Source organism: Talpa occidentalis, unplaced genomic scaffold, assembly GCF_014898055.3.
Source record: "Talpa occidentalis isolate TD23 unplaced genomic scaffold, MPIMG_talOcc4v2.1 talOcc4.2, whole genome shotgun sequence".
NCBI lineage: Eukaryota > Metazoa > Chordata > Mammalia > Eulipotyphla > Talpidae > Talpa > Talpa occidentalis.
Window position 1 is genome coordinate 43,476,104 of NW_023602073.1, and position 14,535 is coordinate 43,490,638.

At 50.8% G+C, this 14,535-nt stretch overlaps 1 protein-coding gene across 1 annotated transcript; it reads left to right on the forward strand.

Annotated features, from left to right (window-relative positions):
* Window positions 1–10,700: 10,700 nt before the first annotated feature.
* On the forward strand, window positions 10,701–13,500 carry LOC129146428 (MHC class I polypeptide-related sequence A-like). Its single transcript, XM_054698580.1, has 5 exons — window positions 10,701–10,778; window positions 11,027–11,311; window positions 11,791–12,051; window positions 12,157–12,315; window positions 13,092–13,500. The coding sequence occupies exons 1-5, from the start codon at window positions 10,736–10,738 to the stop codon at window positions 13,202–13,204; spliced, it is 861 nt and encodes a 286-aa protein (XP_054554555.1). The 5' UTR covers window positions 10,701–10,735; the 3' UTR covers window positions 13,205–13,500.
* Window positions 13,501–14,535: the final 1,035 nt, after the last annotated feature.

The following is a 14,535-nucleotide window of genomic DNA, read 5'->3' on the forward strand; positions in this document are numbered from 1 at the left end:
AATAGGCAGGTTTGCGGGGTTTGGGCTGCCCCTCTCCCTGTCCTATAACAGATTTGGCGTCCAACGTGATTTAGGATAGAGCCATCCGTGGTTAGTCAGCCCCATGGGGAAATTGGGCTTCCCTATGGCACTGGCTACCATAAGCGCAAATGTGATTTTTGGTTTCTCTAGTGTTTGTTTCATATGTCGATTTGCTGTTGAAAAACTGGCTTGGGCTTTGTGAAGATCTGTGTGTCTGTATGTAATTTGTTTGTAGTGACTTGCTAAGAGGTTTTAATTTGTGCAAATTTTTTCTGTGCCAGTTTTACTCAAGATTAGGCAGTACATTGGACCATGTGGCCAGATCAAAGATGGCGTCTGAGGCCACTTGGCTGGCTCTTGTAAAATTCAGAGTTTCTTGTTGCTAGGACTTTGGAATTTTTTTTTTCTTTCTTTTTGTAATCTCTGCTGTCTCATTAGCATTTCTAAAGGCAATAATGTTTCTTCAGTGGTATGTAGCTTTGTCTTTGGCTACTTCCTGCTCTTTGCCTGATGCATTTTGCCAGCCAACTGTGAAGCAGTGGTGTTTTTAATTAGCAAATGTATGCCTGGGTGTTAAGGAAAGAGTAGCCTTAAGCAGTAACTGGTAATCGCTGGTATCCTTGATGGATTCTTGGAGATAACTTGAATTTTTGCAAAGTCTGGATCAGAAAAATTAACAAGATTTTGTCTGAGTCTGAAAGGATTTGCTACTGTAAATTTTGTCTACACAATTTGTTTTGGGCATGTTTGCCATTTTGAATACTGGATTTGTTCAATTGCTGGTGTAAGACAAGATTCTAAGTTTCTGCTTCCTACTGAGGAAGGTCTGTTATGGAAAGCACTCTTTAGGGTGCATCATGTAACTGTACCAGGTTTTCATACCTGTGTTGTTGTTGTCCCTCCCTAGTGTGGGGGAGGTGTAATCTGTGCTTAGATGTTTAATCTGCTCTTTCAGCTTCTGTCCCAGAGTGGCTAACAGAAGTAAGGAGATGACTCCTTTTAATTGAAAGTTAATTACTGATATTTTGATTTTGCTTTTTCAGGTTCTATTCCAGGAAACCCAAGGAACCATTTTAACATTTTTTTCCCTGTGATTTTGATATATTTGCTATCTTGTTTTAGCCAATGCTCCAACTTTTTTTCTTTTGGCTTGGATAATGGACTATTTTTAAGTAATGAAACTGTCATACTGGACATTCATGGACAATGCTGCTGACTAATTGTTGCTTCTCTTACACACATTGGAACCCTGAAAAAAGACTGTCTCCTAAGACTACACCCTGAGATCTGTGCCACCATAGATATGGTGGAATAAAAATTAAAAGGGGGGATTGTAACAGGGTGGTCCCCAGGAAAGGGGGAGGTTCCCTGCCCCACCCAAGGGAGGGTGGAGCTGAGCAGCAAGAGAAGAAGCTGCAGAAGAGACGGAGGAAGGAAGCAGGATGGAGCCAGGAGACCTGGAGGAGGCGCATGGAGCCTAGAGACATGTGAAGAAACTGCGCTTGTCTTTTGGTCGTGGACTGGGTGACACAGATGTGGGTGAGACCCGTGGGGAGGTGACCATGGCAGCTTTTATCTGGATGTTTATTTTGCTCTTTTCCTTCCGGGCTTGTCTGGTTGTTTGTGACCCTTTTCTGTGGGTCCCCACTGGAAGATGCTTTAGACTTGTGGCAGGCTTTGGGGCCTTGCTCTGGGCCGACCCCATATGGATGGACTTTTACCCACGAGGGGACGGGTAACTTTGGGTGCTTCATTTAGAAACTAGACTCTTTGCCTTACCTGTATTGTTTCCTAGTTTTTATTAAAGATCCTTCCCATTAAAGTGTCATATGTTTTGTGTTGATGCGGCGGATGGCAGAACCCATGTAGAATAGGCAGGTTTGCGGGGTTTGGGCTGCCCCTCTCCCTGTCCTATAACAGTCCCAGGGATGGGAAGGCGGCCCTGGCGCCAGGGGACACAGCCCTCCCAGTTTCAGCACCAAGAAGAAAGGATCGGCAAGGTAAAGAAAAGGAAAGCCAGGTTAAGTTTCTTATAGGCAGGAAATTTATTGTGCTCCTGGGTGAGGTTCACCGACCCCCGAGGGGGTCAGAGAAGTTGCACCCATTGGGGGATAAGGGCAAGTTTTTATAGGGCAGGGTCTGGCCTTGGAGGGAGGTGGAGAATGCCGAGTCAAAGTTGCTTTTCAAAGAAGTTTTTTTCTCTCAGAACTGGTTGTTCTTTCAACGCTGCTTATCAGGGCCCGTGCAAACCAGGCAGAGCCGGCACCCGAGATGCAGATGGCAGCAGTTTCAAGATGCCCTTCTCTACCCCATCTCTGCCCCAGCCTAAACCTTATGCTTCTCTTTGATGCTTTGAATTTTGAACCAATCAAAATAAGAAACAGAAAAATAATTCAAGAAATGAAAAATAAGTGAATTAAAGAAACAACAGAACTGGAAGAATAGACAGACTTTTTTTAACCTTAAAATAAAAGCTGTATAAGAATTTTATTGTTTCTTGAACAAAGATTATTCACTACCATTTTAATTCAGTATGTTTTCTTTAACTGCATTAACTTTCCATTACATATTGTTTTTCATCAATAAAAAGTAACATGAGGGCTTCCCTGATGGCGCAAGGGGTTAAGAGGCAGCACTATGAAGTTATCCCGAGTCACTGCAGCAGGAGTTTGATCCCCAGCCAGGGAGATACCCACATGGTGCAGCAGACCTGTCTTGCCTGCTGCTCCCCTCAGCAGGGCATTTCAGTAGATCTGCCTGTTCTTCTCCCCACTCTGTCTCTGGTGAATCCTCTCACCCCCTACACCTTTGGCCTGTATCCTAGTTCTTGTATGCAAAAACAAATAAATCTTTAAAAAATAGTAACATAAGAATGATAAATGAACAAATGCTATTTTGTTTGGTGAAGGAAACGGGTAAATCTGGGGTAATTGGAAAGCCCAATGTCTAAGGCATTTAGTGTGCAGCTCCAGCAGCTGAGTGTACCTTCTAGTGTCCAGGTGGACACAGGTCCCCACAATAGAAAATTAATCACCTGGGTAGGTCTGGTATGGGGGCATTTGAATGAAGCCATTAGCCAAAATATAGGGCCCTCATATGCTCCTATTGTGTTATTCCTATGTTTGCTCATGCTTGACAGAATATGTTGCCCCACATTTGCATAAGATGCACACCCAGAGCTCTGCCCAAAAGGCAAGGCGCTGTAGAACAAGGTCCCCATGGTGTGTTTTATGGCTGTGAGCCTGCGTGGTCTGCACAGATTGACACATTATGAAGTCTTTTGAATCCTCTTCTGAAAATGTAATGATTACCAATAGACAACCTTATGGAATATTCACACCTTAAACAGTTTTTTTTTTTTTTTTGGAAAAGCATCATTTTGTTTTATTTTATTTTATAAATGCATTTATTTATTTTCTTACATCTTTGTTAACTTTTCTAGAGTATTTGATTTCTCCCCTCAGGTGTAGTCCCTGTGGTTCTCCCACCACAGCTCCCGATCCATCTCCACAGTCCCTCCTTTGGGCAGATGTGCCCATTTTCCCAGCTCTTATTTCAGAGTTCACCTCCCCTGTCCAAGGTCTTATTCTCTCTATTTTTACTGTCTTATTTAAGCTTCCTGGACTTTCTGTCCTCATCGCTGGAGTATGTTTGGTTAACACCTCTTAGAATTTATGGTCGTTATCTCAGAAGCCTCCTTAACTCTCCCAAAGTCCCTGCCTGCACTGTCTAATTAACCCTAACTTGCCTAATTAACCCTAACTTGCTCTGGGACTCAGCCATATTGGGTCAAAATTATGTTACTCCTGGAAGGAAGGATAACCCTGGTGGGTTGTTTTTTTTTTTTTTAAAGATTTATTTATTGATTTATTGATTTACACATACATACATACAAGCACTGGGTACAGTCAGAAGCGTGGGAGGGTGAGAATTCACCAGAGCCAGAGCGGGGAGCAGAGGAGGCAGAAGGACCAAAGTACACTGCTGAGGGGAGCAGTGGGCGGCAGGAGAGGAGGGAAATAGTTTCTACAACAAAACCTCCCCTCTGAGGCCTTGCGGGGGAGGGGAGCCACATTTAGATCCAGAGCCCTAGACTCTCAGGACCTGTCCCACCCTCCCAGAAGGAGTAGGATTTGCTTCTCCTCATAAAGCAGTCATCTCTTAGACGCTTTGCCACAATCCTAACAGTATTATTGATATTATCATTTTTTAAATTTTATTTTTGCATGGAAGAACTAGGGTATAGGTTAGAGGTGCGGGAGATGAGAAGATTGACCAGAGACAGAGTGGGGAGCAGAACAGGAAGATCTGCTACAGGGCAGGGAGAGAGGCACCCCAGAGCTCCCAATCCTGCCTGCTCTAAATAGGTTCTGCCATCTGCAGCATCAACACAAAACATATGAGCCTTTAATGAGAAGGAACTTCAATACAATCCATAAACAATACACGAAAGGCAAAGAATATACTTTCTAAATCAAGCACCCAAAGTTACCCATCCCCTCCTGGGTAAAAGTCCACCCAAGCAGGATTAGCCCAGAGCAAGACCCCAAATCCTGCCCTAAGTCTAAAGCACCTTCCAGTGGGGACCCACAGAAAAGGGTCAGAAATAACCAGACAAGTCTGGGAGGAAAAGAGTAAAATCAAGACCAAGATAACAGCTGCCATTGTCACCTCCCCACAGTCTTTCACCCACATCTGTGTCATCCAGTCCATGACCAAAAGACAAGCGCAGTTTCTTCACATGTCTCTAGACTCCATGCGCCTCCTCCAGGTCTCCTTCTGGCTCCATCCTGCTTCCTTCCTTCTCCAGTCTCTTCTCCAGCTTCTTCTCTTTTCTTTAGCTCCACCCTCCCTTGGGTGGGGCAGGGAATCTGAAACTTGCCCTTTCCTGGGGACCCCCCTATTACAGATTGACTGAAATACACTGCTGCGGGGAGCAGGGGAGAAGACAGGAAAGGTCTGCTGCACCATGTGAGTAGCTCCTTGGGAGAAGGGGATCCAACTCAGGTCCTTGATAGCACTGAGACTTAACCCCTAGGACAGCAGGGAGGCTCCATTTTTTTGTTTATTTCTTACATGACTTTTTTTTAAAGATTTATTTATTTATTTATACAAGCACTGGGTACAGTCAGAAGCGCGGGAGGGTGAGAGAATTCACCAGAGTGGAGAGCAGAGCAGAATTCACCAGAGCCAGAGTGGAGAGCAGAGCAGGCAGACTGATGAAGTACACTACTGAGGGGAGCAGAGAGGTCTGTGCGCCATGTGGGACCCTCACCTGGCGGCCGGGGATCAAACTGGCGCTGCAGAGGCTGTGGGCAGCTTCGCAACCCAGCGCTCAACCACTGCGCCACCGGGGAGGCCCTGCAACATGACTTTTTCATGCACAGGATATTGTAGGCCAGTAGAGACAGGCAAAGTTCAAGGCTAAATACAAAACATCACGGCAGGGAGACAAAGGTGACATGACAGAGTTCCTGATCCTGAGTGGGCTCATGCCTAATTAGTGGGGTTGTAGGATGGTAAGATGGGTTCAAGAACACCTCCCCACACACAAAGGCAACACCCTTTTTTAGAGGGTTCCAAAGATGTCCAGGGGACCCCTCCCAAGCTCTGGAAAGGCTCCTGACCACCAGGACAAATGATGCCCCCTCCCTCCACATTAATCCCTTTGCTCTCCTTGGGGACAGGGGTGGGGAAAAACATTTCCCTCCAACTCCTGCACTCTTAGTTTACACCACTGTGATGAAAGACGGTTACTAAGGAAAGAGCAAGGAGGGTCAAATCATGCACTAGACCAGGGCTTCTGAAACTCACCTGCACATTGGTATTTGATCAGAACCCCGGCCTCAGTTTCCCTCAGCCAATAAAAGGAAATAGAGTTTGAGGAAAAGGAAAGTGGTTTTGTTATATGACACAAAGGAAACCTGGACACCAGGGCTAACAAGAAGCAGGTTTAATGCACCGGTGCTGACTCAGCGGATTTGCATCCCAAGGCTGAGCCCCATCTGTAGGAAGTCAGGGGCTTATATGCACCTTCAGTTTATGCAAGGTTCCGGGTGGGTTTGTATTGGCAGCTGTACATGGTCAAACATGACATGGCTACTACCAAGAGGTGAGTCGTATAGTTCCATACCAAGGTGTAAGTAAAGGGTCGTAGTCATGGGACCCCCCAGGTCCATCCTGCCTCACAGCGGTGTATGGTCTAAGATTCATATTGTTATAGAGCAACCCCGATATTAAACGGGTTCCTGGCTGTGGGTCCTCACCCGCGCGCTTTAAAGGGACTTATGAATACTCTACTACAGACACACGCAAAAGGGTTAATAAAAGGTTTATTTACAAGAGAAAAAGAAATAAGGAAAATGTACAACTCAGGGAGAAAATAGGGAAATAAAGTCTTTAATGCGTCCTACCCGATCCGACGACCTGGAAACCCCAAAGTCACTCTCAGAGCTAGACGGACGCCGCGAGCTGGCCGAGGGCTCCAAAATGGAGAGCGCCCCAAAGCCCACATGTCTGCCTTTTGTATCCACCTGGCTGCTTAACCCCACCCTCAGGTCCCAGCCACCTTCCCTTTAGTGGTGATGGGATTTGGAGTTCCCAGTGTCTTTGGCTTTGACCTGGGGTGGGGGTGGAGTCCACAAAGCCTGTATGGAATTTGCTTTGGGGCAGCCTTTTCCCCCTAACACTGGGGTGGGGGTGGAGTCCACAAAGCCTGTATGGAATTAGCTTTGGGACAGCCTTTTTCCCCTAACAATATCAGGGACTAAGTTGCATACCAGATTGTTACTAAGGTCCCCAGGCTGCTTATCCCAGGTCACCATGCTTCATTCTAATTTGTCGACAAATGAGGAGGGCAGCAGACTCATGTCTGAAAGACAACCATCCTGCTCTTTGGCGAGGGCAGGGGTATTTATGCAAACGGGAAAAAAGGGGAGATGGGCGAGGGTCTGCAAAGGGGAAGGGAAGGAGTCCGGCTTGGGTTGGAGACTGGTGGGCACCAGCTTGCTTTTTTCCAACTCCTTGGAATGCAAGAAGACAAACCAGTCAAACAAGGGAGGAATTGCAAGAAATACAGGAAAGAGAAACTTGTTAATGCTTATCTGGGAGAGCAGTCATTAAGACAGCAAACTTGTCAAAAGTGGGACTTGCAAGAGATGGGGGAAGACAAACTTGTGAATTCTTATCTGAGACACCACTCATTTGTAACTGCATCACAATGACCAGGGAGTTGGAAGGGGGGAGGGAGAGGAGGAGGAGATCAGAATGGCTGTGGGGCTTTGGGGGCTTAGAGAGTTTGGAGCCTGAGGGATTCAGCTTTGCAAGCGGCTTCCCAGATGCCCAGGAGGCAGAGATCTGCAAATATTTTGCACATCTGGTGTTTGGTGACTGCCCGAGACCCTGGTGCAGGCCAGAGGGTGTGTGGGGAGAAAAGGAGAGGAGGAGGGAGCAGGAGAGGCTCCTTGGAGTCTCCTCAGGAGCTGGGGGAGGCCTTGCTCTGGAGGGAGCAGGGGCAGTGATAGGGGGCTGCTGGGGTTGGGCCACTCCCAGCTGCTCAGAACCGGTCTTTGGGATTTCTGGCCCTTAAATCTTCGGTTTATGTAGCTTTGCCGATTTTTGTCTCCCCTGCCCAGACATCAGGACACAGTGTACTTCCTTTCCTTTTTTTTTTTTTTTTTTTTTGTTTCCTTTTAAAAAAGTTGGCTGAGCAGGAGAGGCGGGAGGGGCAAGAAATACTTGGGGTCCGCGGGAGGGCGGGGAAAATAATGGGAACACTATCACGCCATGGGGCACACTATCACGCCATGGGGCACACTATCACGCCATGGGCATGGGCGTGCCATGCCACACCTGGCTGTCATTCAGCTTCCACTGCCTCAGGCTCCGCTGGCTGGGCCAGGCTCACTCCTTTAGGGCACTTCAGATTGCGGGGGCTTCTGAATGGCACGGTGCCAGGTTCTGCTTCTGGCTGCCCTTGTCCTTCCCATAGCCCTGGGCGCTGGTGAGTGGGCTTCATTGGTCCTGGTGGGCGGGAGCCTGGGCCTTTTTAGGGTCTGGGAGGGGTGCCCTGGGTGTTGCCCAGTGTGTGGCCTTTAGCGGGGTTCTTGGGGAGGAAGGTGTGGCTGGACTTGCTGGTTGCACCCTCCTGATATATTGACGTATTTAAACAGTAAACTTCTGGCCTGCTCTCTGGGCAATGTGCCGCGTTCCCATCCCCCCAGGTTGCTTCACAGTTCTTTTCTGGTCTTGCATGTTTTCCCCTCCTACTCCATGGCTCTTGTCCTAAACCCTTTCTGGTCTCACCTGTTGCCTCCCCTCCCTGATACTCTCACCCTTCCTGCCACCTTCCCCTTCTCTGCTGCCCCTCCTTCCCAGCTCCACCCCATGCCTTCCCTGCTTCACCCCTTCTTTGCTGTTCCCCTCCCTCTAGCCTCCCTCCCCTGAGGTCCCTTCCCCTGATGTCCCCCTTCCCTGCTGTCCCTCCTCTCTGTTTTCTAGGGTGTCCTTCCTCCTCTTCCTCACTAGTTTTGTTCCGCCCTCCTGCATCATTGCCTGCAAGGAGCCTTCACCTGATGGATCCTACCTCCCCCGCATTTTACTAAGCCCTGATTCTGAAGGTGCCTTTGGCCTCAGGTATCTCCCTCCTTGCTAGTCCTGTTGCAGGGCAGGGAGAGGGGCAGCCCAGACCCCCCAAACCTGCCTACTCTAAATAGGTTCTGCCATCCGCCGCATCAACACAAAACATATGAGACTTTAATGGGAAGGAACTTTAATACAATTAGGAAACAATACAGGAAAGGCAAATAATCTAGTTTCTAAATCAGGCACTGAAAGTTACCCGTCCCATCGTGGGTAGAACTCCATTCAAATGAGATTGGCCCAGAGCAAGGCCCCAAAGCCTGCCACAAGTCTAAAGCATCTTCCAGTGGGGACCCACAGAAAAGGGTCAGAAACAACCAGACAAGTCTGGAGGGAAAAGAACAAAATCAAAAGCAAGACAAAAACCGCCATTGCCACCTCCCCACGGGTCTCACCCACATCTGTGTCACCCAGTCCACGACCAAAAGACAAGCACAGTTTCTTCACATGTCTCTCTGCTCCATGTGCCTTCTCCAGGTCTCCTTCTGGCTCCACCCTGCTTCCTTCCTTCCTCAGTCTCCTCTGCAGCTTCTCTTTCTCTGCTAAGCTCCACCCTCCTTTTGGGTGGGGCAGGGAACCTGGAACCTCCCCCCTTCCTGGGGACCACCCTGTTACAGTACCTTCCACCTTGGGAGCTTGGGAGCTCCTCATCTTTGCCGTGACCACAGGCACAGCCCTTGTGCACAGACCTGCCCTGTTCTTGGGCCTCTCCTCCCTCCTCCAGCCAGTGCAGCTTCTGCTCCTGGGTTCTCACCACGGGCCCTTCCCCACTCCTCTGTCCTCAACTGGAGACCCTCCTCTCTGGTCAGCACCCTAACACAGGCCCCTCAGGCCCCCACAACCCCCAACACAGGCCCTGCTCATCTCTGCTCCCAGTCCTGCCCTCAGCACCAATCTTCCAACTGCCTCTGTCTTCCAGCCTCCCGCCCTTCCCAGACCTGAGAGCTGCTCTTGATGCAGCTCCTCTTCGGCCTTCACCCCCTTGGCTTCCTTGACCCCAGTGGGCTCTCGCTCCTCACACCACAGATGCACCACCCTGTGGCAGCCTTTCTGCCCACCCCCCAGAGCCTTCTCCCACCCTCCCCTGATGGACACAGCCTCCCTCTGTGGAGGGGCTTCATTGCCACCTGCATCATCCCCACACTGCAGCTCTCCCCTCCTGTGCCCTGGACACCTGCTGGGCATTGAAGTTCTGCTTCCCCCTCCCCAATCTAAACTCCCTGGGCCCACAGGCTGACTCCAGTCCCTGCACCTGCCTCTCCCCGGGTCACAGGCAGGTTCATCCACCTCCCCAACCTGTCCTTGAGGAAGCACAGCCCTGCCTGGCTCATGTCACCCCCCCCCCCCCCCCGCCCCTGCCCCGCCTCACACCACAGCTGCTCTGACCTCTGACCCCTGCCCTGGACCCTCATATCCCCTCTCTGCTCTCTGACAAGACCCCACAGTCCTCATAGGGAGCCGGTGCCCCCTCTCTTTGCCTATGGCTCCAGTTTCCCCTCTCCATGCCTTTCTTCCACCCTTACCCCTCTACTTCTTTCCTTTCTTTCTTGAGATTTATTTTCTTACATAGTTGTTAACTTTTGTACAGAATTTGATTTCCCCTCTCAGGTGCAGTCCCCTTGGACCATCACCCTATCCCTGTGCGCTCCCTCCCCAGTTCTGGCCCTCCCTACCCCTCCCTGGGCCCTCTCCTTCCTTCTCCTTGCCTGGTGTCCTGTACTGCGAATCCTCCTCCTGTCCCCATGAACACAGCCCTGTCTGCAGCCCCCAGGCCTCCAGGGCTCAGGACGCGCAGCCTCGGGTGACTCTGATGCTCAGGTAGCTAAACCTGCCTCACTGAGGATTTCTCCCCCCAGGACCCCACAGGCTTCAGTATGAGCTCACGGAGACCCAGGATGCCTCTCTGCCCTCGATATTTGTTGCCAAGGAATACTTGGACGATCAGCTCATCCTGCACTACAACAGTGGGAATGGCAGGCTGGAGACCCCAGGCCTGCTGGCACGAGTCTTCCTGGGAGCTGAGCCGGGGGACACAGTGACCAGTGGCTTTACAGAAGACAGGAAGCCCCTCCAGATGAAGCTGGCAGATATCAGGGAAAAGAAGAGGCAAAAAGGAGGTAAGAGGGGCCAGTATGGGGGGCTTCTCCCAGGAAAGTTAGGGCAGGTGGTTGGGCCTGTTCTTTCCACTGGATTTGCTGTGGGGGGTTGAGAATGGGGGTGGGGACTTCAGCACAGAGGTGATGTCTCTTCAGCCAGCACAGGGAGAGGTGGGGAGAGTGGGGGCGGGGGTGGTGTGAGTTTCTCCCCTGGGGGAGCAGGGGACACAGGACTGGGGGAGTCACCACTGGGTCTGTGTTGGGGGTAGGCTCCCGTTCCCTCCAGGAGGTTCAGGGCTGTGAGATCCAGGAAGACACCACCAGGGTCTTCAGGCGCTTCTTCTATAATGGGGAGCCCTTCCTCTTCTATAACGAGACGACCCATGAATGGGAAGCACCCCAGTCCTCAATTCTTCTCTTGGCTATGGAAGTCAAGAAATCCTGGGACACAGATAGGATTGGAAACCAGAATTCCTGGGCCCTTGTGCAAGGTGATGTTTGTGGAAAACTGCGGAGATATCGGGACTCCTGGATGACCATCATGAAGAGGACAGGTGAGACCCTGGGCTCCCCACACCCCCCAGCCCCAGATTCCCAGCTCTGCCCAAGGGGACCCTCCAGTACTACGGTTGCCTGTATGGTATCAGGGGTGTGGTGTTGGGAGGTGATAACCAAGGGTGTTAACACGAAACCAGAGGGCATGGAGTCCAGGGGAGCTACAGAGCACTGAGCAGGAGTGTGGGTGTCAGGAAGGAGGGGACGCCCTGAGGCTGGACATCAGTCCTGCTGGCTCCCAGCCTGCATGTCAGTCTCTCCTGGTCCCCTTGTGCAGGAGCCCACCCCTCACATCCCCCTCCTCAGCATCAGCATGTGGGTCCCGGGCCTCCCACCAGCCTGAGTAGCTGGGCCCCAGGGTGCAGAACCACCTGGGGAAAGCAGGAGGTGGGCAGGAGCAGCCTCCGTGTCCCTTACTGGGGAGCAGGGCTTGGCCTTGTTCTTCCCTGACTCTGTGCTTTCTTCTCTGTGCCCCCAGCTGTGAATGCAACCTGCAGCCAGGCCTCAGAGGGCGTGGTCAACGTGACATGCCGGGCATCTGGCTTCTCTCCTTGGAATATCTCACTGGTCTGGCTTCAGGACCATGAGCCCATGAGCCTGGATGCCCAGCTGCCTGGAGGTGTCCTGCATGATGAGAACGGGACCTACTGGGCCTGGATGACTCTAAGGATTCCCCAAGGAGTGGAGCAGAGGGTCACCTGCTCTGTGGAAAACAACTGGAATTCCACTGTGACTTGTGGTGAGCCTGGGGTGACCTGAGGGGTGAGACCCTGTAGGGTCAGGATGGGAGTGGAGAACAGGCTGGTGGCTCTGAGTGTACAGGTTAAAATAAGACCTTTTCTAGGAAACGTGCAGGTGCTTCAGCGTCCACAGCCAGCTGTGTACCTGGATGACAGCAGCAACATTGCCATCCCTGTTGCTGGTGTCCTTGTCTCTGTTGTCCTTGTTGCTGCTGTCCTTTATATCTTCCGGGTCAGGGAGACATCAGCTGGGGAGAGTCCAGGTGAGCTATGGGCCTGTGGGTAGTAAGGGAGGGGCTCTTCTGCCTGTGACCGGGGTCTCATGTCTCCCACTCTGCAGCTAAGAGAGGGATGACTGGCCTCTATAACACGAGCTGGAAGTGGGGTCCTTGTGAGGGATTTGGGGGCCACATCTGAGCCCTTAGCCCTGCGCAGAACCAGGGCCCTGAGTGTGCAGCCGGGGCCTCCCTCCTGGGGATGGGGGTGGCAGAGGCCTTGTCTCCTGCTCAGTCTCCTCAGGCTTGTCCCTGCTCTCAGGCTCCCCAGGGCTGTGGGGAGTGGGGAACCATGGGCATGTTGGGGATGGGGTTGGGTGATCTTGGACTTGGGGGGAACAAGCAATAAAGCCTCTGTGACCTAGTGGAGGCTTGGGAGGTTGGCAGCTGAGGAGAGAAGCCCCTGCTTGTGAGCACCCCAGGGCCTGACCTCTCTCTCAGAGACCCTGGCACTGAGTGGGGGAAGGCCAGGGATGGGGAGTGGGGCATTGTGTTTCTGCTCCTGGATGTTGTCCTTCAGTCTGGCCCTTCCAAGCTCTCACCTGGTGGTGGTGCTGGGGGCAGGGACAGGTGATGATGTGGTGGAGTCAGAGGGGGAGACCAGCAGGTCTGTAAAGTGGGGTGAGAGGGAGAAAAAATGGGTGTTATCCCCCGTCAGATACAAACAAAATGTGATTCCAGAGCTGCAGAAGGGGAATTCCTGAAGAAACGGAAAGCAGTAAGTCTGCAACCAATTGAACAATTACTGGTGTCTTTTTCCCCAGGCCGGTTTGCCTGCAGCCAAGTGGTGACAAGGGACCTTCAAGTTGCGGAGCCTCAGGGCTCTCAGCTTCTGTTAGCAGCGCCTGGGTCCAGGGACTCAACTACAGGCGCTTAGCATCTGCACATTGGGCCTGGACTCACTGCCTGCGCTCCTTTTACCAGCACTTTCTCTTTTGGTGGCCCCCTTTTCTCATCTGTGAAATTGCAAAAGAGTATTTTTCTCTTGTAATATGATATCGTTATGGGATGAAAATGAATATATGTGAAGTGGTTTTGTTATAGGGCATTTCCTGGGGACCACCCTGCTACAGTTCAATCTTTGCCACATTTAAGTATTATTATTTCTTTTATTATGTTGCTGTAATATACTCTCATCCCACTACTGTGCAATTACATGTGATGATTGAGCTATTTTGCATTAACATTATCTGTTACAGTCTTTCTTATGGTACTTAATGAGGAGTCTAGCGCCAGGTTTCCTTAGTGCTCTGTCACTTTGTATATCTTTTCAGGTCATGTAATATATATAAATATAAATATATATTTACACACATATCTGTAGACTTGACTTCATTTGTGTAATAGTATGTAATTTTATAACTGTCAACATACATATCTGAACTGTGTTTATTTCATGTGTCTGGGAAGGGATAGTATGAGGTTGTGGGGAGATGGAGAGGTAGATACAGTGCTAAAATTCCCCAGCTCCCGCTCCCCAGCTCCCAGTCCTGCCAGACTCACAGGAAAGCACAAAGGGCTGGAGAAGCTGGAATGGGGCATCTGGGGCCAGTGCTCAGGGGCTGAGTCTGGGGGAATCTGCCCTGATGGTGGGAGCTCACGTGAGGGAACAGAGCTGATCTCGGGAGGAGACAGGGACACTGCATTGGGGTGACCTTGTGACAGGGTAATCCCCAGGGTTCCTGCCCCCTGGGAAGGAAGGGTGGGGTGGAGCAGGGAGGAGAAGCTAAAGAAGACCCAGAGAAGGCAGGAAGGGGAGCATGAGGGGGGTTTGGGCGAGGCACAGGGGCAGAGACACGTGAAGAAACTGCACTTGCTTCTTGGCCTTGGCTTGTACCAGGGATGGGGACATGGAAGAAGACACTTGGACAGAAACGTGGGTGAGAGACCGCGGGGAGACTGACGATGGCAGCCTTTATATTAATGTGGGTTTTGGTTTTCGGCCTTTCCTTGCAGTCTTGCCTGGCCGCTTCTGGCCTTTCCTGTGATTCCACACCAGAAGGGATCCCAGATGTGGCAGGATTTTGGGCTTCAGCAGTCCTGCTTTGGGCCACGAGGGCATGGGTCATTTTGGGTGTTTGATTGGGAAAGCATTCTTCCCCTTCTCTCTGTTACACACTAACTGTGTTAAAGTTCCTCTGATGGCAGGTCTCATGTACTGATCATGTTTTGTGTGGATAAGGTGGAAGGCAGAAGGCATTTAGCAGG